Source organism: Cyprinus carpio, chromosome B20 (assembly GCF_018340385.1).
Source record: "Cyprinus carpio isolate SPL01 chromosome B20, ASM1834038v1, whole genome shotgun sequence".
Taxonomy (NCBI): Eukaryota; Metazoa; Chordata; class Actinopteri; order Cypriniformes; family Cyprinidae; genus Cyprinus; species Cyprinus carpio.
Genome location: NC_056616.1, coordinates 355,347 through 380,391, shown reverse-complemented (window position 1 = coordinate 380,391; position 25,045 = coordinate 355,347). Strand labels below are relative to the sequence as shown.

General features: G+C 38.2%; 1 protein-coding gene across 1 annotated transcript; it reads left to right on the top strand.

Moving 5' to 3' along the window:
* Positions 1–16,991: 16,991 nt before the first annotated feature.
* LOC109054098 (interferon-induced protein 44-like) lies at positions 16,992–20,648 on the top strand. The gene is made up of 6 exons (XM_042747305.1): positions 16,992–17,023; positions 17,132–17,330; positions 19,244–19,390; positions 19,561–19,729; positions 19,911–20,011; positions 20,327–20,648. The coding sequence occupies exons 3-6, from the start codon at positions 19,304–19,306 to the stop codon at positions 20,525–20,527; spliced, it is 558 nt and encodes a 185-aa protein (XP_042603239.1). The 5' UTR covers positions 16,992–17,023; positions 17,132–17,330; positions 19,244–19,303; the 3' UTR covers positions 20,528–20,648.
* Positions 20,649–25,045: the final 4,397 nt, after the last annotated feature.

The following is a 25,045-nucleotide window of genomic DNA, read 5'->3' as shown; positions in this document are numbered from 1 at the left end:
GTAACTGTCGCAGACTACAAGGGAGTGTTAACGTACCATCTCAATGGCAACAGCTTAAAGGCCCTGGTGTATTTTGAGAGAAAACTGAAGAATGAACGCTGCACACAAGATATATTTATTTGCGTATCTCTTCTGAACATGGCTCCTGAATGTTCACAAATGGTACACTGTTGACCGGGTATCTCAAACGTATTTTTACCTTGAGTGAAAAACAAAGTACTTTGCTGTGAGTATACTGGGGCCTGAACTGACAGAGTACTGGATGTACGTGATTGAAATCTACTCACACTTTCACCTCAGCTGTAAATGGGCGTATTATATCTCTCTTTATTTTTTTCCATCTCTGACCCATTGTTTGACACAGCACTGCCATGTTTTTATTTCACCATCCAAAAGAACAGGTTAAAAAATTACTGCTGCACAGTGCTGCAAAGCCAATTAGTGTAAACGTGAGTGGAGCACAGTACTGGAGTGTTCAGCTGAGAACCCTGTGACGCTTTCAGAGCATCACGAGCCGGACTGCAGCGATGAAGGCCACACGGACGCTAGTAATGCCTTTCTGCTGTTCCAGGCTGCTGCTGTGGGACTGTGACGAGCGCTCCGGCAGCTACTACATCGAGGTGTCCACCGACCAGCAGCACTGGACCGAAGTCTGCGTCTGTCAAACATCCTCCACACGACAACACACACTCACACTGAGATTCACTTAGACTGGACTCTGTCACAAAAAAATAACACAAACAATTAAATAAGTGACGATGCACCGAAAAACATAACATAACCTCAGAAAAGACATTCAGTGCCCATAGAAAATAACTCCAGAGAGGGCTACTGTGATAAAAATATGCACCGTTTTACATATTCATGACATTGTTAATGACTGAATAAATCTGACATGTAAATAAGCTTTATTACAGCCACAGATTATTTCTACAAATTAAAGTAAAAACATAATATCATTAAAAAGTCCATATTAAAACTGCTTATGTGCAATTTGCTGATTATTAAAATGTAATTTATTCCCATGATTTCAAAGATGAATTTTCAGCATCATTACTTCAGTCACATGATCCTTCAGAGTTCATTCTAATATTCTGATTTGCTGCTCAAAGAACATTTACTATTATTATTATTATTATTATTATGTTGAAAACAGCGGAGTAGTTTCAGGGTTCCCACGCTTCTTGAAAGTACTTGAATTTCAGATGTATGGATTCAAGACCTGGAAAGTACTTGAAAACAAACATAGGTCCTTGAAAGTGCTTGAATTAAATTTGAAATAAAGTTTGTTCATGGTGCTATTTCAAAAATGGTCCTACATGTGCTGCTGTTAAAGACAGAATGAAACGGCACTAATGATTGGGGTGGAGATGGGGTCGCACGGGACAGTTTTCTTAAGCCTGCTCCCGCTAAATTTCTGACCATTACCGCCTGCTCCAGCAACGTATTTGTCCCGCTCCTGCAAACATTCTAATATTGCATATAATTATCGCGCATCAGGGAGCTGCTATCAATATGCGGGGTATTGAAATCGCATTTGAATGAGCTCTCGCTGTTCACTTTTGATTTCGCGATCACACACACTCTGTGTAAAGGAGCACATCTTACTAGATCAGATATTTGTCAATGAGTTCAGGATCTGTTGAGCAGCAGATCTTCCAGCATGTTCTGTCAGTCATCTCTCCTTATTCTCGACTTGTGATCAGCCAAATCTGACTCCTGCAGCTCGTGTAGATCCAGGGTTGTCAAGTCCTTGTTTTTATCACGGAATTTGGCTACTTTATACTGTTGCCACAGGTTTATTGTATGGTGTTTGCTGTATGGTGCAGAGCAGATGCTTTCAGTTTAGTGTAGCGTACGTTTTCAAGCTGAACTAAATAAGTTCAATTTCTATAAAAAAGCAAGATGACAAGTGATGTAATCGGTGTACAATCAAACACTGTGTAAACACGTTTATGTAACTCCATTATTCTTGTATGTGCCAAATTGCGGGACCCTCGCTACATTTTTTTGACCACCCATTCCCACCCGCAGTACAGGTAACACCTCCCAATCCCAATGATCCCTATCCCAATGCAGTCCTCTAGCGCATGGACCTGTGAAGAAGCAGTGCTAATTAACAGGCCCAATACCAGGAAAGTTTAAGTTCAGTGCAGGGATTAAAGTGTTCTGTCGCGACGACGGATTTCCGTCAGTTCATAAAGACAGTCCCTTGCTTCATTCCTGAATGATTCAGCCGTTCAAACTAATCAACTGAATGAATGATTCAGTGATCAAATCAGTGACTTGCCGCAACCTACTGGCAGATCGTGCTTCATTTTTAGCGTATAATTTCAGTCAGGAGCGCTTCTCCTCCTAGTTAAAAAATTTAGGAGCACCTTCTGATCAATAATCAAAAATTCTGATCAAAAATTATCCTTCCCAATACGAGGTGACATTTGACTCCTTAAAGTGACTTACAGGAGTATTTTCTTTTTACGTTTATAATGGAATCATTTTCATCCATGTCAAATTCCAAAATTTATGTTTATAAGCTTTTAAATATTCTATTTAAAACAATATAATAAGAAGTAGAATGAGACACATATTAGTATTAATAAATTAATTTAATCTACAGAGGTGGCACAGAAGAACACAAAAGTGGCTTGTAGGTACATTTCCAGACGTTTAATGAGGCTCAGAGTTGGCATGAGTGCAATTAAATTCATAAATTCATGTGGAGATTTTGAATACTGAAATATTAAAGGATTTAAATAACTGAAATTCTAGGCATTTACCACAGTCCACGTGTCGTCACATCCGGCTCCGATTAGTAGCGTAAAGGAATTTCCGCCTGCTTTATTGCACTGTAAAAAATGAATCATGGGTCTTGTAATTTTCATTAAAGAAATTAAGGTGATAATTAAAAATAATGTGTGGATTTCATTAAAGAAATTGTGATTCAGTGTTGCATAGAAAATAATGAGGACTTTTTACTAATAAAACCAAGAGATAAGTTTTCCTCATTTTTTTTTAAGGAGACTTTTTCAGTTCGGTGCTTGAATTGGGGAACTGATTAAACTACAATAATTAAGGAAAGAAGGCTGCCTATTTATTTTAAAAGAATTAGCTCAATTTTGCAGTTTTATTTTAGAGGTTATTGTTAGTTCCCAGCATGCTTTGCATGTGGCTGGAAATGAAGAGTAAATTTTGAAATTAGATGCTACTTTATGTTTTTGAGTGAAGGGAAGCATCTATTAATGTTTAATATTCAGTTACTTTTGACATTTGTAAGAGTTTCTGTTACATTGAAGTTTCCATTGCACAGTGCAATCGTTACCACTGTGCAGAAGAGTAGAGCTTGTGGTTATGGATACCACTCCCCAACCACTCCTGAGCAGTAGCTTTGCTAGTGTTCGTACTGTACTTTCTAGCATTTCTCAAGTAGTTTTCTACTTGAGCTTGATCGCAGACATTTGAGAATAAACTTGAAGTAAATTTTCCTAATCATATTAAATTCGTTGTGTCATAGATTAATTAATTTAGGAGATTTCACATGATTTATTCAGGTGGATTCCATTATAAAATCAAGCCTGAAAAACTACTCAAAAATATTATATGTAATATTGTTACCTTAAATTTTTAAGTAAATAGCTCATTAGATTTTTTACAGTGTGTCAATGGAAAGACGCCAGTTTTGTAAAGAAAATTAAACTAATTTAGTTTAGTTGAACATTGATGCAATAAACGTCAATGTTAAAACTGCACTGTAAAACCTGATAAGTTAAGAATACTCAAAACATTTGAGGAAACTTATTGCCTCAAAATATTTGAGTAAATAAACTCAATATTTTTAAGTTAATAGAGCTTAAAATTTTTATGACAAGTGGGCCAGGGCTGAGAGCCATGCCAAACCTCGCTTCCATGATCCCACCCCACTCATCACAACAATAATTATATACAACTTGCTTCTATTAACAGCACATTCATTCAGATCTTTATTCAGTCCCTCCAGGATTTCACAGAACTTTTTTCTGATTTTTGCGGCCTAAAATGACTGATTTTGCTGTGGCTTTTCTCAAAATTTGTGGTGATATTTGCGGCATTTCTTATTTTTTTGCAGTGAAAATATACCACAGACAACATTGTTCTAACACTGTTATGACTTTTCTGACTTTGAGAACCACTGTAGGTGGTTGAGATCAGCCCGCGGCTCCGGCTCCAGCAGATAAACGGTCTGCGCTGCGTAGCCCAAACTAGTAGCACGGATTCGTTCATCCAATGTAGCTTTTGTAAAACCTTTCTTTGATTGAATGCGCGTTGCGATGACGTCATGGGACGTGTCTAAGTCCAAATTCTGTGGGAAATTTGTGACAATTACGAAAGTCAGCAATTGCAAAATCCTGGAGGAACTGTTTACAGTTTAGTGCTTGTTAGCAACAGTACACTGGTATATAATAATGTAGTTATCAAAAAGACTCACAATACTAGCATGTAAATTGCCAAATAAAATGCAGTATATGTAGACTTCAAGGTTTGTTGTCCATCCTCAACCTAACCACAGGCTCTACTCTTCACCACAACACGGTAACACTACAAAACCAACATAACAGAAACATATGTAAATCCTAACATAACACAACATTTCAGTACTAACTTATGTCTCTCTATGTTAATCATGTGTAAAAACACACAGAATAACACTTAATTTCTACATTTATTTTCCTTGTTGGCTGATGCAAAGCATGCTGGGAACTAGAAAACGCAATCATTTTAAGTTCACCTTACTACAACAGCATTTTGAGTTTACAGAACTTATTTCAATTAAGTCCAATGAACTTTCATTATTATTTGAGTGAAATTAACTTTAATTTTTTAATTAATTTTCACTGTTCTTTTTTACAGTATTTATACTGTTTCCACACCATGTATCATGTCATCCAGTTGTTTCGATACATTTGTCTCAAACGGGGTCAGAGTTTAATTAATTTAAGTGGTTACAGTATATAAAACATCTGAAAAATATGGATTCTGTACTGTGCTGTATATAAAAACAACAAAGGCATAATCTGAAAAAAAAAAAAAACAAGCCTTGTGCATTATAGGGAATAATGTTCTGAATATTATACAGTATTTACGGTACTTTTGATACCTTTAGATCAAATGGTGTTGTCGTTTAATGGATTTATATTGTTGCATACATTAAAAGTTGTAATTATTATTATTTGTAATTAGATCAAATGGTGTTGTCGTTTAATGGATTTATATTGTTGCATACATTAAAAGTTGTAATTATTATTATTTGTAATTAGATCAAATGGTGTTGTCGTTTAATGGATTTATATTGTTGCATACATTAAAAGTTGTAATTATAATTAATGTGACGAGTGGGGCGGGGCCGAGAGCCGTGGGAACGGAGCGAGGCCGGTGGAGTGTTTGGGAAATGAGCGACACCTGCTCCACTCACCGGTCTCGAGTCCCACGGAGGAGATCGGAAGGATATAAGAGGAGCGACGACAGTGAAGGGCGAGAGAGGACCAGGCCTGGGCTTTATTTTGTGTTTGGTTTTTATTTGTGCGCGGCAGTCGCCCGTGAGGGGCTGTCGCACCTTTTTATCTTTATTTGGTTATTAAAGTTTAATTTGAATGTTCGCCGGTTCCCACCTCCTTCTTCCCGTGATCATGGAGTTTTTATATTGTTACACTTATAAAACACATAAAGTTGTAATTCCAAAAATGTTCCTTTGTGTAATAACAGGGATGTTTTTCTGAACATTTTATTATTGGTTTTATATTATAATGTCATGCAGTTAAACTGTTTAATTAATTTAAATTGTTAATTTTTTTCCCTAGAAATTAAGCCTTGTGCAATGTAAAGGGCATATATTTATTTCTATCTGAGTTAATTTGGGCTCAAAACATAACAGCCGCAAAGAGTTTAATTCCATAAAAACCGAATGTCTTATGAATGTCAAACTAACTTTAAGTCAAGTCAAGTCACCTTTATATATATAGCACTTTATATAAAACAGATTGTGTCAAAGCAACTGAACAACATTAATTAGGAGAACAGTGTCAATAATGCAAAAAAAAAAAAAAAAACATGTACTCATTCAATCTGTGACACTTGCTGTGTCCAAAAGGAACATTCTTATTAGTAAGAATAAAAATGAACACCGTATTAATAAAGCGTATTATGTACAGTCAAACAAAAGAGCCCAAAATATGAACATAATGCACGCTTTGAATTCATATTCTGCATGCCTGTATGTAATGTGTACTGAATTTGTTATTAAAATATCACTCTTTAATTTATTATAAGTCATGCTAAGTGTTTAATTTATAAGTGTTTCCTACAGGAGGAAAATGTGTGCATCATTATATATATTATTTTTAGTATCTCAAACTTTCCCGAGCAGTGTGTTGCACTCGATAGTAGGCATATAGCGCCCTTAGATGACCGTTGATTGTACTGGATAAATTCCTTACCAGCAGATTTTATTGTATTTTTTTTTTTTTTGCCAATTACCTTTCCTACGGAGCCCCTCTGGTCCCACTTTGTCCAAAAAAATAAATAAAGATACTAACTCGTGATACTAACTAACTACTAACTAACTCAAGATACTAACTCGTGGCCTCAAGATAAGTAACTCGTGGCCTCAAGATACTAACTCGTGGCCTCAAGATAAGTAACTCGTGGCCTCAAGATACTAACTCGTGGCCTCAAGATAAGTAAACTTGTGGCCTCAAGATAAGTAACTCGTGGCCTCAAGATACTAACTCGTGGCCTCAAGATAAGTAACCCGTGGCCTCAAGATACTAACTCGTGGCCTCAAGATAAGTAACTCGTGGCCTCAAGATAAGTAACCCGTGGCCTCAAGATACTAACCCGTGGCTTCAAGATACTAACCCGTGGCCTCAAGATAAGTAACTCGTGGCCTCAAGATAAGTAACTCGTGGCCTCAAGATACTAAACTCCTGGGCCTCAAGATACTAACTCGTGGCCTCAAGATACTAACCCGTGGCCTCAAGATACTAACTCGTGGCCTCAAGATACTAATTCGTGGCCTCAAGATAAGTAACCCGTGGCCTCAAGATACTAACCCGTGGCCTCAAGATACTAACTCGTGGCCTCAAGATAAGTAACTCGTGGCCTCAAGATAAGTAACTCGTGGCCTCAAGATACTAACTCGTGGCCTCAAGATACTAACTTGTGGCCTCAAGATAATAACTCGTCGTGGCCTCAAGATACTAACTCGTGGCCTCAAGATACTAACTCGTGGCCTCAAGATAAAGTAACCCGTGGCCTCAAGATACTTACCCGTGGCCTCAAGATGCTAACCCGTGGCCTCAAGATACTAACTCGTGGCCTCAAGATAAGTAACCCGTGGCCTCAAGATGCTAACCCGTGGCCTCAAGATGCTAACCGGACCGTGGCCTCAAGATACTAACTCGTGGCCTCAAGATAAGTAACCCGTGGCCTCAAGATAGTAACTCGTGGCCTCAAGATAAGTAACCCGTGGCCTCAAGATACTAACCCGTGGCTTCAGATACTAACTCGTGGCCTCAAGATAAGTAACTCGTGGCCTCAAGATAATTAACTCGTGGCCTCAAGATACTAACTGTGGCCTCAAGATACTAACTTGTGGCCTCAAGATAAGTAACTCGTGGCCTCAAGATACTAACTCGTGGCTTCAAGATACTAACTCGTGGCCTCAAGATAAAGTAACCCGTGGCCTCAAGATACTAACCCGTGGCCTCAAGATGCTAACCCCGTGGCCTCAAGATACTAACTCGTGGCCTCAAGATAAGTAACCCGTGGCCTCAAGATTTCTAACCCGTGGCCTCAAGATGCTAACCCGTGGCCTCAAGATACTAACTCGTGGCCTCAAGATAAGTAACCCGTGGCCTCAAGATACTAACTCGTGGCCTCAAGATAAGTAACCCGTGGCCTCAAGATACTAACCCGTGGCCTCAAGATACTAACTCGTGGCCTCAAGATAAGTAACTCGTGGCCTCAAGATAAGTAACTCGTGGCCTCAAGAAACTAACTTGTGGCCTCAAGATACTAACTTGTGGCCTCAAGATAAGTAACTCGTGGCCTCAAGATACTAACTCGTGGCCTCAAGATAAGTAACCCGTGGCCTCAAGATACTAACCCGTTGCCTCAAGATATACTGGCGTAACTCGTGGCCTCAAGATAAGTAACTCGTGGCCTCAAGATACTAACTCGTGGCCTCAAGAAACTAACTCGTGGCCTCAAGATACTAACTTGTGGCCTCAAGATAAGTAACTCGTGGCCTCAAGATACTAACTCGTGGCCTCAAGATACTAACTCGTGGCCTCAAGATAAAGTAACCCGTGGCCTCAAGATACTAACCCGTGGCCTCAAGATGCTAACCCGTGGCCTCAAGATACTAACTCGTGGCCTCAAGATAAGTAACCCGTGGCCTCAAGATGCTAACCCGTGGCCTCAAGATGCTAACCCGTGGCCTCAAGATACTAACTCGTGGCCTCAAGATAAGTAACCCGTGGCCTCAAGATACTAACTCGTGGCCTCAAGATATTAACCCGTGGCCTCAAGATAAGTAACTCGTGGCCTCAAGATACTAACTATGATATGCAGCCTACAAGATTTACATTACTGTATTAACAGAATTGAATTGATTGTGATGAACAGTACTAGTAAATAAATAGAAGCAGTTCTGCAGCAAACTATTACACTGACTATTAAAACAGAGAATATTGCACAGAATGTGAAGTTTTACATTGCACTACAGTACAGGGTCCAGTTTAATAACAAAGGGTCCATGTGTCAGACACTTCACTATCTTGAGGCCACGAGCTAGTATCTTGAGGCCACGAGTTACTATCTTGAGGCCACGAGTTAGTATCTTGAGGCCACAAGTTACTTATCTTGAGGCCACGAGTTAGTATCTTGAGGCCACGGGTTAGTATCTTGAGGCCACGAGTTAGTATCTTGAGGCCACGAGTTACTTATCTTGAGGCCACGAGTTAGTATCTTGAGGCCACGAGTTAGTATCTTGAGGCAACGAGTTACTTATCTTGAGGCCACAAGTTAGTATCTTGAGGCCACGAGTTACTTATCTTGAGGCCACGGGTTAGTATCTTGAGGCCACGGGTTAGTATCTTGAGGCCACGGGTTAGTATCTTGAGGACACGAGTTACTTATCTTGAGGCCACGGGTTAGTATCTTGAGGCCACGAGTTAGTATCTTGAGGCCACGAGTTACTTATCTTGAGGCCACGAGTTACTATCTTGAGGCCACGAGTTAGTATCTTGAGGCCACGGGTTAGTATCTTGAGGCCATGAGTTACTTATCTTGAGGCCACGGGTTAGTATCTTGAGGCCACGAGTTAGTATCTTGAGGCCACGAGTTACTTATCTTGAGGCCACGAGTTACTATCTTGAGGCCCACGAGTTAGTATCTTGAGGCCACGGGTTAGTATCTTGAGGCCATGAGTTACTTATCTTGAGGCCACGGGTTAGTATCTTGAGGCCACGAGTTAGTATCTTGAGGCCACGAGTTACTTATCTTGAGGCCACGAGTTAGTATTTTGAGGCCACGAGTTAGTATCTTGAGGCCACGAGTTTCTTATCTTGAGGCCACGAGTTAGTATCTTGAGGCCACGAGTTACTTATCTTGAGGCCACGAGTTAGTATCTTGAGGCCACGAGTTACTTATCTTGAGGCCACGAGTTAGTATCTTGAGGCCACGAGTTACTTATCTTGAGGCCACGAGTTACTTATCTTGAGGCCACGGGTTAGTATCTTGAGGCCACGGGTTAGTATCTTGAGGCCACAGGTTAGTATCTTGAGGCCACGAGTTAGTATCTTGAGGCCACGAGTTAGTATCTTGAGGCCACGGGTTAGTATCTTGAGGCCACGGGTTACTTATCTTGAGGCCACGAGTTAGTATCTTGAGGCCACGAGTTACTTATCTTGAGGCCACGAGTTACTTATCTTGAGGCCACGAGTTAGTATCTTGAGGCCACGGGTTAGTATCTTGAGGCCACGAGTTAGTATCTTGAGGCCACAAGATAGGTTTTTTTTTTTGACAAAGTGGGACCAGAGGGGCTCCGTACCTTTCCATATCTTTTCACTCAGTTGCAAAATGTATTCATAATATCACCTCTATATATTAAGGTTTTTAATCAAGTAATGATTAAAAAATAGAAAACTAAAACTAGTGTAGAATAATAATTAAAAGTAGGGATAAGAAATCTGCAAACTGTATTTGTTTATTGTATGTCTGCAGCAACATGTAGTACACAACAATTTTCCTCTCGAGGACAATAAAGTCTACTACTACTACTATAAACTAGCAGAAAGGAGAGAATTATTCACTGCTTCTAACTGAATACTGTTCAGAAATGTGTTTATCGTGAAGTCTATGCAGTGCTTTAGTTTTACATTTGACTACTTTAATCAGTTTCTGCATAGTAGGCTATTATTGGGTAAATTGTTTATTTCCCATAGGGATGTCCTTGATCGGGGTTTTTTTGGCCCTGATCCAATCCAATTCAAATTAGGACAGACTTTGGCACCCATTGCAATTCTCATTTCACTTTCCATTTCCTTGAAATCACTGCATTTATTCAATCCCCCCTCCCTCCCCTCCCTTATACAGGTTTACTGGAATCACTTTAGCTTGTTTCATTTTCATAGTGGTTGATGAGAAATTGCTTTTCATGAGACCTATGAAAGCACAATATGGCTGCCGTGGCATCATCCAGGTGGATGAGGAAAGCCCCCTCATAATTTAAAGTGCTTTGACTGCTTAGAAAAGCACTATATAAATGTAACTATTATTATTATTATTATTATTATTATTATTATTATTATTATTATTATTTCAAGCCAGTAAGACTCCTTTATGTTATAACAAAGCATCTGCTTCCACTGAAGATACATAGTGCATGGAATAGAGTTTTGTTTTGCCAGTCAGAAAGAAACCTGCACAAAGAAGCTGGAAATCGTCTCTCTAAGTAACCCACAAGCAGCTGCAGATCACCAAATGTGCTGCTGGAAAATGAATCTTTGAAAGAGACCTCTATTCCAGTGGGTATTGTGATTTCCCAGAACATGCTACAGACACACACAGTGATTCTGTCATTCCATAAAGTCTCTGTTTAAAAGAGAACTGAACAGAAAAAACCTGTTCAAAATACATTTTGTTATGAATATACATTTCTTATGGTTATTTGATATAAACAAAACATTTGCATTTTACATTCAATGTTTTAAGTTGGTCAGTCTTGTCTTACAATTCTCTTTTAATTTCAAGCCATTAAATAATTCAGGATTTGTCTTTTACAACAGAATCTGTCCAGAGTTTTGTATTGTGTAATGGGATGCCACTAAGTAGGATACAGGCTGCTTAGTCATGAAAACATTAACAAAGCAAAAGTGGAAGTCAGACCTGAATATAAACAGGCTGATATGAGAGATGCTGTCACAGCGTGCCTGCACATCCCAAAGAGAAGACACTAAACAGCAGTTCTCTCTGTCTTATTAAGCTGTATTGAATTAAAGTCATCTCTTTTTTTACTTTACTGTTTAGTGTAAAGTACAACACTAAACAAACAAACAAACAAAACCAGAAGGAGATCACAATGGGAGCATCAGAATCAACAGGTAAGCATAATTTTAGAGTGGTTGTATTGTGTTTACATGTATGCTAGCTGTGGTAATCAATAACATGTTTAATGTTTTGTAACAGCTGTCAAAAATAATCTATATACACTCTTAAAAATAAAGGTGCTTCAAAAGGTTCTTCAAGCGATGCCATAGAAGAACCATTTTTGGTTCCACAAAGAACCATTCAGTCAAAGGTTCTTGAAAGAAGCATCTCTTTCTTACCTTTTTATAATCTGAAGAACCTTCTTTCACCACAAACAAGCTTTTGTGAAACAGAAAGGTTCTTCAGATGTTAAAGGTTCTTCATGGAACCATTTAGACAAGAAGGTTCTTCTATGGCATCGTGAAGCACCTTTATTTTTAAGAGTGTATTTACTGCTGTGATTTGTGATATATTTTAAAGTCAGGGCTGTACACGTGCTATGAAAAAAAACTGGTCTGTGCGATGAACAAATTGACCACTGTAGCACGCGTGTGATACAGTTCTGCATGTTCATAACACACTGTGTGTGTTTTTGTGTGTGAGATTGATTATACTTGGTAGTTAGAGGCATGCAATATGATGATTTTTGATTGTGGACGATTAAAATGTCTGCACGCCACGGTCTGCTTTTGAAGAAATATGGTAGTATTGTGCTACAGTGCACATTCTATCAGCTGCCTCTGTCTCAATATGCTGTAAAGCGCCACATACATTCACATCAGTGTTAACTCTGCAGTTACACTGGACACTGCACTTATCTGCCGGTTGGACATAATTCACGTGTTGTTCTGAGCACCTACCTGAAGCGCACGCACACACACACCTGTCAAACAGCGCCTGATTACCAGACTAAGTTGTTGTTTGCTATAATACTGTACTGTTTACATATGAACACAGTTATGTCTAAAATGAAAGTAAACAGTTGAGAGAGAAAGAGATGCGTGCAGCTCTTAAAGGGGCAGAGCTAACCATGCTACCACTTGTCATTAAAGGGATAGTTCACCCAAAAATTACATTTCTGTTGTTATTTACTCACATGTTGTCCCAGACCTGTATTAATTTATTGTGCATAATACAAAATAATATTTTGAAGAATGTGGGTAACCAAACAGTAGCTGGTCCCCATTGATTTTGATAGTAGGAAAAAATACCATGGAAAATACCTTTTTTTTTGTTTTTTGTTTTTTGTTTTTTTTTTGACAGTAGGGCTTTACTGCTCAGGCAAATTACAAAATGTAAAACCAACATGACAAAAATCGTGATAAAATCGTGAATTGTGATATTCCTGAATAAAATGGTGTTTTAAACATTTTTGCCATATCGCTCACCACTAATTTGTGCTAGAACAGTTTAGCCTGTGCTACAAAACTTTCAACTTTTGTAGCACCAGTGCTATGTGCAAAAAAGTTAATGTACAGCCCTGTTTAAAGGGAATATACTGTGTGTGTGTGTGTTTTATATATATATATATATATATATATATATATATATATATATATATATATATATATATATATATATATACACACACACACACATATACATACACACACACACTCACCGGCCACTTTATTAGGTACACATATTCAATTGCTTGGTAACACAAATAGCTAATCAGCCAATCACATGGCAGCAATTCAATGCATTTAGGCATCTAGATGTGGTGAAGACGACTTGCTGAGGTTCAAACCGAGCATCAGAATGGGGAAGAAAGGGGATTTAAGTGACTGAATGTGGAATGGTCTGAGTATTTCAAAAACTGCTGATCTACTGGGATTTCCACACACAACCATCTCTAGGGTTTACAGAGAATGGTCTGAAAAAAGAAAATATCCAGTGAGCGGCAGTTGTGTGGACGAAAATGTCAGAGGTCAGAGAAGAATGGACTGGTTAGAGATGATAGAAAGGCAACAGTAACTCAAGTAACCACTCGTTACAACCACGGTATACAGAATACCATCTCTGAACACACAACACGTCGAACCCTGAAGCAGATGGGCTACAGCAGCAGAAGACCTAGCGTGGACTACCGCTCTCTTCCCACGCTTATGCTTCCTCTCCCCTTCCCTGGTTTCTGGCATCAGGCGACGCTGGGGAATGGGGGCCTGATCTCCGTAGTAAGCCAAGAGCCAGTGGTGGACAAAGTACACAAATCAAGTACTTGAGTAAAAGTACAGATACTGTACGTATAATAAAATAATACTCCAGTAAAAGTAAAAGTACTCCTTTTTCAATTTTACTCAAGTGATTTTTTATGTACTTAAGTAAAAAAGTAGTGATAGATAGATTTATTTTGCAATTTTATATAGGCTACTTAATTTAATTTTATATTAGCACATATTTTTTTTATAATCCTACTGCTCAAAATACCTGGAATTTTCTCAAAATAACCAATATATGGAGTCAAAGTATATTTTTGTTGTTGAGAAAACAGATTTGTGACCCTGGACCACAAAACTAGTCATAATGGTCAATTTTTCGAAATTGAGATTTATGCATCATCCGAAAGCTGAATAAATAAGCTGTTAGGAAAGGATGATATTTGTCTGAGATACAACTATTTGAAAATCTAGAATCTGAGGGAGCAAAAAAATCTAAACATTGAGAAAATCACTTTTAAAGTTGTTCAAATGAAGTTCTTAGCAATGCATATTACTAATCAAAAATTTATATATTTATGGTAGAAAATTTACAAAATATCTTCATGGAACATAATCTTTATTTAATATCCTAATAATTTTTGCCATAAAAGAAAAATTTATCATTTTGACACATACAATGTATTTTTGGCTTTTGCTACAAATATACCCCAGTGACTTAAGACTGGTTTTGTGCTCCAGGGTCACATTTGACCATCAGATTTTCACCAGTAAGAAAAAAATGTGTTTTAAAATTTGTTGTTTTGCAGAACATCACCATTATATACAGTATGACATGAGAATAAGGCCTGAAGTTAGGAAGAACATTTTAAGGAAAAAATAATATTTTCATAATGATTTTTTTCTTCTTAAACCTTGTCTGTGGTATATAAAAAAAAAAAACCTGGCCAAATACTCCCAGAGGGCATCACTTCCCACTTTGATAATAACTGCAGTTACCATGTTCTGAACATCACAGCCTTTCTTTTCCCCTAGGTGACTGAATAAAAATGTTTGGACTTTATTTTTAAAAATTACCTCAACTTAGGACCAAGCTTGTTAGCTAGACAGTTAGCATCAGCTACCAATATTTACTTATTTTCAGTATGGTTATGAATAAACATTAATATCTGTCTACTCGGCTAGTTAATTCAAACAATATAAACATTTATACTGTTGATAAACAATATTAAAAACAGACGTCACATAGGGCTAAATGCGTAGCATTTTAATAGAAACTGTTAATGTTATGGCAGCGGGGAATTTGAACGTGCATTAATTATTTTATTTAATCTGTGTTATTTTAATGTTTTGTTTTTTTTTACAACGTAAGAGGCACTGATGCTGATGTGTTTGCATTCAAGCATTTCAGTGGGCTTAAATAGATCACCCTTTACAGCAGATTTGGTTCCCAAATAAATGACAGTTTTGACATAAATATGATTTTCAGTTACAATAATTAATCCTAAAATTCGACATTAGTACCTTACTTTTAGCAGCAAAGGCGGACAATCCAGGGTTCAGAAAGTAAAAGTCCTGCCATATGTTTATTCCACCCATGAACTCAGCAGCTGATTTCACCAGAGGAGAACCAAGTCATTCCTTTCACATCACAAACAAGTCTCAAGTCAAATCCCAAGTCCTCATAGAGTTAAAGTTAATTTGATAATTAAGTGACTGATTAAATGATAATTGTGCATTAATGATGAACACATGCTGTTATTGAGAATGACAAGAGAATCAAATGTTGATGTTTTATTGGTTAAAATGATGCCACCATCATGGAGATCAGTGTTTGATTTAGTTGGGCTCTTCACCACAAAGTATCTAGCTTTTGGGTAATTGAAGTTTGCAATTGTAGTAAACTTTTGTGCATTGCTGAATTAAAAGCTTGAGGTTGTAGCTTAGCTTACACTTTCTGTTTTTAAATAGTTTGAATGTACGTCATGAAGGTGTCTTGCTTTGGTTTGTTGATTGACATTCAGCTGTCACAGGATTGCGAAAAAGAAGTCTTATTAAACAAATACTACTGTTGTGATTAAATATTGGAGGGAAAGAACTGTATCAGCTCAGGCTTTTAGACATGAATACTTATACGATCCTCAACAGTGATAATAATTCTTCATACTGCAGTGCATGATGGGAGTTTTTACTATGGTGTTACCCAGCATGCATTGCAGCATAAAACATTTTGTTGATTATCACCATTGTTGAGATTCATATGCTGGTTCTTGATGTCTGTGTGTGTCCAAATAGCACTGGAGTTCAAATATTTATATATATTACATATGGTAGATTTCAAATTAATTCATTGTAACTATTAGAGCAACACTTTCCTTATATGCTGTAGTTTCATAGGGTGGATTATTCAAAATTGAAATATACAAATATGAAGAAAAAAAAGTTATTTTGGATATAATCAGGCCGGCTATAGAAGCATAGCTGCTCACTGCACAGCACTGATCTCTCTGCTTTCCAACTAGACATACAGTGTTACAGAGAGAGATCTAACACAGGAGTCAAGGGTCAAGAGCACAACTAAAGCAAACACTGATCTCCATGATGGTGGCATCATTTTAACCAATAAAACATCAACATTTGATTCTCTGTAATTCTCTGTAACAGCAGGTGTTCATCACTAATGCACAATTATCATTTAATCAGTCACTTAATTATCAAATTAACTTTAACTTGATAGGACTTGGGATTTGACTTGAGACTCGTTTGTGACTTGAAAGGAATGACTTGGTTCCTCCTCTGCTGAAATCAGCTGCTGAGTTCATGGGTGGAATAAACATATGGCAGGACTTTTACTTTCTGACCCCTGGATTGTCCGCCTTTGCAGGTCTGCTGAATCTCTGGTGGTATAAAGTCCAGCTTTGTGGGTGCATAAAGTTGGCATCGTCTCCCAATATCTAAAAGTTCAGCTCTTTCAAATTGAATAACAGCATTCAATGTCTGAACTGACAAACAAAACACACAAAACAAAACAACAAACTGAGAGCACCAAGCCGCTGTGTAATCACACGCCGCCATTTGCTGTCTAAAATGTGCTTTTATGAAGTCTAAGATTGGTCAATATCTAATCTAAGTCTATAATTTTCAAGAAAAAAAACATTTGAAATATTCCTTTGATTTTGTCAAAACCTTTCCTAGATTTCCCATTCCATATTTAGCTTTTATTTTGCAGTAATCATGTTATCATAAATTATTTCCATCTCTATTACAGAATTTGATAAACCATGGAGGGAAACCCCCTGGGAGTAAGTGAAAAAGAATTCTTCTTTAAAAAAGAAAAATGATAACCTATTTGTACAAGCAAAAGTGTGTAGCTTCAACACTGATTTGTTAAAAAGACCCTTTTTCAACAGAAACAGAGAACTTTTGGAGAAGAACCTCAGGGAGCTTAAGCTGAGCGATTCAAATGTTAAGTATGTCAGGATCTTGCTTGCTGGAGCAGTGGGAGCAGGAAAGTCCAGCTTCATCAACTCAGTCAATAGTGTTTTTCAAGGACAAATCACAACAGAAGCCCTTGCTGATACTGTGTCTGGTACAAGTTTTACAAAAACAGTGAGTATATGAACCCATATGTTTTCATTTCAAATAAAATGGCTTACTAAATTACGTACTGTAGGCTACACACTCTACAAAAACGTTTGAAATGACCCTATTAAGGCAGCACAATTGTATGATATTGCTGTCACACTTTAATTTATACAAAGACATGGTAACATTACGTCCAGTTTCACAGACGGGGCTTAGCTTAAGCCAGGACTAGGCCTTAGTTAAAGTAAGGTATTTAAGCAGTGTTTATAAAAATGCCTTAGAAGAAAACATTACAGGTGTGCATCTTGAGACGGAACAATGGCACTGACAGATGAGACAGCTCAAACATGCATTTTAGTCTGGGACTAGCCTTAAGGTGGAAGTGAACCAGTCTGTTAAGTTAACATTATTTAGTACATGGATTTCCACTTTGATTAAAAATATATAACAAACATGATTAATGTAACCATTTTAAATAAAAAAAGGATGTTTTGTAATAGCTTCTGGAGCAGGGGCGCCACCATCTTGCAGTACCACCGTGTGTGACGTCACGGGGTTGGTTCGCGCCGATGGCCAGTGCAGTAATATAAGCATTTATTTACATTTTGAACACACAAATGTTTCATTTGGTTTTCACCAAAATTTGGATGAATATTCGACATCAAACTGTCTATATGCTAAGTTTTGATCGTGGTATCCCAAACATTGTTTTCATAATGCGAGGCACAACGTGTTGTAGGCTAAACAACAACGCTTCATACATCTTTCATGTTGCAGTTTATTATGTCAGACCATTAAGACATATGCATTACCCTGACTGGTTCATCAGTTTGTATCATATTTTATGTTCACCTGCGAATACAATTAGCTTTCCTGCTGTTAACAGGACGTAACTGATCACGTGTCTGAACAATCGGACCAGTGCTGCTTCCTCCAAAAGTTTATCATTCTCACGTGTTTTAAGTCGTGTCAGTTTAAATATTAAAGTGTTTTAAGCTATTCAAGTGTGAGACAGCACAGAATAGATTTCAAAGCGATACTTACACACTGTGATAGACCTTTTCTGAAAGAGATTTAAATGCGTTACTCAGGCGTTATGATCATTTCTGTTCGCGCCGGCGGTGCCGCACAGCTCAACTCGGACAGCACGTGAGTAGGTTACCAAACTGAGCTTTCTTTCGCGCCTTCATCAGCAAATGCACACAAAGCACATCGGAATGACAGTCTTGACTCTTGAGAAGTATCCCTTAAACGAATATTGTTTCCGATCTGCACTTTATCCCAAACTAGCAGGTTCACGACTTCTTCAACTCCTAATAATACTCGGCCCCATCGCAGTATCGGCTCAAATGCATAGGCAATTGCACTTATTATGGACTTAACAGTGCTTTCAAGGTCACCTTCATCCATTTCAAAACAGGCGTGTGTTCAAAATGTAAAGAAATGCTAATATTACTGCACTGGCCAGCGGAGCGAACCAACACCGTGACGTCACACGTGATGGTACTGCAAGATGGCGGCGCCCTTGCTCCAAAAGCTATGACAAAACAACCTTTTTTCTTTAAAATGGTAACATTAATCATGCTTTATATATATATATATATATATATATATATATATATATATATATATATATATATATATATATATATATATATATATATATTATTATTATTATCCACTTTAAGCCTCGTCTGTGAAACTGGAGGTACATGTGTTGCATTTTTTTAAATGACTGAACTACTGAAGTGTGCATCTGGATTTATGCCAACCGGTCCCTACCTATGACTACACCAACAAGCAAAAGTAGTCATCCACATGAAACAGGCCAAATGCCTTGTTTTATGTGCTGGTTGCTTTTGCATGTGTCCATATCAAATACATTTGAAATAGCCATGTTGTTTATTTTATTGTCATATTTCTGCATTTTTCTACAGTACAGAACGTATTGCATCAGAAATGGACAATCATTTCTGCCTTTTGTCTTCAATGACATCATGGGCTTAGAATCCGGAGATTCACAGGGTGCAGATCCAGAAGACATCGCCAAAGCCCTTGAGGGTCTCCTTAAGGAAGGATACAATGTGAGGAGGAAACTTTTGCCTATTCATTTATTATTTAAATGTTATTCAAACAATGCACTGACACTGCAGAATTATAAAATAGTGCCTTTCCTCTTTTATCCTTGATATGAGATGAGATTTATAACCTCTTTCCTCTCATCTCGGTTTTTCTCTTTTACCTTTACATTTAGTTCAATCCAACTGATTCTGCTAAAAAAGGGGGCTACAGAAGTAAACCAAGTAAGTCTGAGAATCTGACACATTGCCTGGTCTACGTCATAGCAGCTGACAAAGTATCGATGATGAATCAAGAAATCTTCAAAAAGATTAAATATATTCGAGAGAAGGCCAGCGAACTGGGTGAGTGTGACAGCAATACATTTTAATAATCTGATAAATGCAAGACTCATTATTAATGTATTTGTTGTAGAATTAATTCAAAGTTTTTGAAACTTTCCCAATGCCACACAAATCTAGCAAAAAGACTTTAAGAAACATAACACAATGAATAAATATTTAAATTTATGTTCACATTCAACAGAAATTCCTCAGGCAGTCATCATGACGAGGGTGGATGAAGCATGCCCACTAGTCCAAAACAATCTAAGAAAAATCTACACTAGCAAGAAGATAAAAGAGAAGGTAATACTGGGTCCTCTCTGTTCTCGGATACAGAATGTGGTGTCAGTCCTTTGGGACCGTTTGCAGTTTTGTTTAACATTCTAGGGCTTTACAACATAATAATGATAACAATACATTAATTAAGTTATATGCTGCAAATCATTAGTATGGCTAGGCAAAAAATATGATTTTTTTTTTAGTTTTAATAATTGAAGCCACTCTTTCCACTGACACACACAAATACATTTATAACATGTCACAAACACAGATAGAGCATATTCTTTTTTATTTATTACAACACCCAGAAATATTCAGCCTGTGTTCTTCATTCTTCAGATGCAGGAATGCTCTAATTCAGTTGGTGTCCCTGTGAGCCACATCTTTCCTGTGAAGAACTACCATGAGGAGATTGATACACAAAATGACACGGATGTGCTGATCCTGAGGGCTCTCACGCAGATTGTGCACATAGCAGATGATCTACTGAACAAAAGAAAAAGTGAATCGAAAAAAGGATGTTTCCTATGTTGCTGTTAAGAATTGATTCATGGTGCACCGGGAAGTGGGTGGAGCTTACAGAGCGGGAGATGTATGTAGTTATGATGTATGTGAATTCTTTGTTCTTTGCCACTTCTCATCTGACACTTGACTAGTAAGCGACATTACATTTACATTTAGTCATTTAGCAGACGCTTTTATCCAAAGCGACTTACAAATGAGGACAATGGAAGCAATCAAAAACAACAAAAGAGCAATGATATATAAGTGCTATAACAAGTCTCAGTTAGCCTAAACACAGTATACGTAGCAAGGGCTTTTAAATAATATAATAAATAAAAAGAAAACAGATAGAATAGAAAAAAAGAATAGAGCAAGCTAGTGTTAGAGGTCTTTTTTTATAATTGTATAATAAATGAAAAGAAAAATAGATAGAATACAAAAAGATTAAAAAGGTAGTAACTTTTTTTTTTTTTTTTTTAAATGATAGAATACAAAAAGATTATATATATATATGTTTGTTTAGAGGTGGGAGAGATGTGTTTTAAGCCGATTCTTGAAGATGGCTAAGGACTCAGCTGCTGGGATTGAGTTGGGCAGGTCATTCCACCAGGAGGGAACATTTCATTTAAAAGTCCGTAAAAGTGACTTTGTGCTTCTTTGGGATGAACAATCAAGCGATGTTTACTTGCAGAACGCAAGCTTCTAGAGGCACATAAGCCTGAAGTAATGAATTTAGGTAAAGGGGTGCAGAGCCAGTGGTGGTTTTGTATGCAAACATCAATGCCTTGAATTTTATGCGAGCAGCTATTGGTAGCCAGTGCAAACTGATAAATAGAGGTGTGACGTGTATACTTTTCGGCTCATAAAAAATAATCTTGCTGCCACGTTCTGGATTAATTGTAAAGGCTTGATAGAACTGGCTGGAAGACCAGCCAGTTCTATCAAGAGAGCGTTGCAATAGTCAAGCCTGGACAGAACAAGAGCTTGAACAAGGGGTTGTGCAGCATGTTCAGAAAGAAAGGGCCTGATCTTCTTAATGTTGAATAAAGCAAATCTGCAGGAACGGGACAGTTTTAGCAATGTGGTCTGAGAAAGTTAGCTGATCATCAATCATAACTCCAAGGTTTCTGGCTGTTTTTGAGAGGAGTTATGGTTGATGTGCCTAACTTGATGGTGAAATTGTGACGAAACGATGGGGTTTGCTGGAACCACAAGCAGTTCTGTCTTGGCAAGGTTGAGTTGAAGGTGATGGTCCTTCATCCAGCAAGAAATGTCTGTTAGACAAGCTGAGATGCGAGCAGCTACCGATGGATCATCAGGATGGGAATGAGAGGTAGAGTTGAGTGTCATCAGCATAGCAGTGATATGGAAAGCCATGTTTCTGAATGACAGAACCTAATGATGCCATGTAGACAGAAAAGAGAAGTGGTCCAAGAACTGAGCCTTGAGGCACCCCAGTAGTTAGATGTTGCGACTTGGACACCTCACCTCTCCAAGATACTTTGAAGGACCTCTCTGATAGGTAAGACTCAAACCACTGGAGTGCGGTTCCTGAGATGCCCTTTGTCAGTAGGGTTGACAGGAAGATCTGGTGGTTAACCGTGTCAAAAGCAGCAGATAGATCAAGCAAGATAAGTATTGAAGATTTGGATTCCGCTCTTGACTGTCTTAGGGCTTCAACAACTGAGAGATAGGCAGTCGCAGTTGAATGTCCACTTCTGAAGCCAGATTGGTTGCTGTCAAGGAGGTTGTTCTGTGTGAGAAAGGTAGAGACTTGGTTGAATACAGCTCGTTCAAGTGTTTTTGCAATGAATGGAAGAAGGGAAACTGGTGTGTAGTTCTCTAAAAGAGATGGGTTGAGGGTGGGTTTTTTAAGGAGTGGAGTTATACGAGCCTGTCTAAATGATGAGGGGAAAACACCAGTATGAAGGGATGTGTTAATGATGTGAGTGAGTGCAGGTACAACTGCAGGAGAAATGGCTTGAAGGAGATGAGATGGAATTGGATCAAGCGGACAAGTAGTAGGATGATTAGAAAGGATGAGTTTGGAGACTTCTGCCTCAGAGAGTGAAGAGAAGGATGTGAATGAGTGTATGTTTGTGAGATGTGCTTGATGGATTGTGGTGTGGAAAATTGTGCACTGATGTTTTTAATTTTATTAATGAAAAACGTGGCAAAGTCATCAGCTATTAGAGATAAAGCAGGAGGGGGAGGAGGAGGACAAAGGAGTGAGGAAAATGTTTTAAAAAGCATGCGAGAGTTAGACGAATTGTTAATTTTGTTATGGTAGTATGTCTTTTTAGCAGTGGAGACACTGGCAGAAAAGGAAGAGAGGAGTGACTGATACACATTAAGGTCAGTAGTATTTTTGGATTTGCGCCACAACCTTTCAGCAGCTCTAAACTTAGAACGATGTTCGCGTAGAACATCAGATAACCAAGGGGCTGAAGGGGTGGTACGGGCTGGCCTGGAAGACAAGGGGCAAACAGTGTCTAAACAAGATGTAAGAGTGGAGCAGAAAGTATCAGTAGCACTGTTAGCATCAAAAGATGCTAATAGTTTAGGGGAAGGAAGCGAAGATGAAACCATTGCAGATAGCTGGGAGGGTGAGAGCGTGGGTTACGTCGAAAGATGACATGTGGAGGGGTAAGTGATGTGTCAGGAACCATGTTGAGGTTAAGAGTGAGGAGGAAGTGATCCGAGGTGTGCAGTGGAGTAACCAGTACATGATCATTGGAGCAGTGTGTCGTGTGTAAATAAGGTCCAGTTGGTTGCCTGATTTGTGAGTAGCAGTAGTTGACACTCGGTTGAGATCAAAAGAGGCAAGCAGAGTGTGGAAGTCAGCAGATAGAGGTTTATCTAGGTGGATGTTGAAATCTCCAAGCATAACTAGGGGAGTACCATCCTCAGGAAAGGTTGAGAGCAGCACATCTAATTCATCCAAAAAGTGACCTAGTGGTCATGGGGGTCGATAGACAACTACAAAATGTATTTTAAGAGGGTAGGTAACAGTAACGGAATGAGATTCAAAGGAACTGTTGATACCCAAAGATGGTAAAGGATTGAATTTCCAATCATTAGAGATGAGCAGACCAGTACCTCCACCTCTTCCAGTCAAACAGGGGGAGTGGGAAAATAAGAAATTATTGGAGAGGGCTGCAGGTGTAGCAGTGTCCTCTGGTTTGATCCAGGTCTCTGTCAGGGCCATGAGATTTAACTTTGAATGACTAATAATAGAATTAATGAAATCGGCTTTAAAGGGTTAGTTCACCCAAAAATGAAAATTCTGTCATTAATTTTTCACCCTTGTGTCGTTCCAAACCCGTTAGACCTTCGTTCGTCTTCAGAACACAAATTGAGATATTTTCGATGGAATTTGAGAGCTGTCTGACCCTACATAGACAGCAATACAACTGAAATATTCCCAAGTCCAGAAACGTAGCAAGGAGATCTGTGAATTAATCCATGTGACATCAGTGGTTCATCCGCAATTATACAAAGCTACGAGAATATTTTTTGTGCGCAAAAGAAAAAAAAATTATGACTTTATTCAACAATTTCTCTTCTCCGCATCACCCTGGTGCCATTTTGGAGAATATCTCGGCTGCGTCACGCCGATACGCTGTTTCCGTTCAGATCAAATCACAACAACGTAGGAAACAGTTCCAGCTTGACGCAGCCGAGATATTCTCCAAAATGGCACCAGGGAGATGCAGAGGAGACAAATTGTTCATGTAAATCTTGCATATTCATTTCAGTCTGGACTGGACACATAGTATTTCCATAACGATCACTTGCTGTTGCCTTATTTCCTCCTTATTTTTCAACATGGGAGTAACTATTTTCTGTGAATTAGCAAGACTACTGAGTGATTAGTTGATATAGGTACATAATAAAAGAATAACAAACTGCAGTAAATGGTAGCCTAAATAAAGCACCTTTTTGTTCTAAATGAGTTCATTTAGTGCATAAAAGTGTAAAATTTCTCTGTTTAAACATTTGTTATGTTCTCTATGTTCTATTGTGAATAAAATTGTGGCTCATGTGATTTGAAAGTCTTTTAGTTTGATTTTATTCAAATTCTTAAAAAATGTCCTAACATTTCCAGAATTTGGGTTGAGTAGATATCCGTGGCAGGCACGTGTACACATAGCACCTGCTTTCAACGGGCCGGCGGGACATACAGCCCGCTAGCACCGAGCCACCGTTTCCACCGTTGGGCCAGAAGCTCCGCAGCGCTTCACTAAAACCCAACATTCACACGCCTCTCTGGAGCAACGTCATGTTTTACAATAATAAGTGATACATTGATCATAATGAATTAATTTATCAGAATTAAAAATTAGTCATACAGAATTAAAGCGGTATTAACCATTATTTCACAAAAGAAGGAGGACACATAGTCTGTTTCTGTTTATTTGTAGTCACAGTATACATTACAATTAGAAAGAATGATAATTTCTATATTCTTTCCATCAAAAAATATGAGGAGGGAGCTCCCGAATAAAAACAATTCTGATAATTTTTATGACATATGCGGAGCTAAAGTCTCGA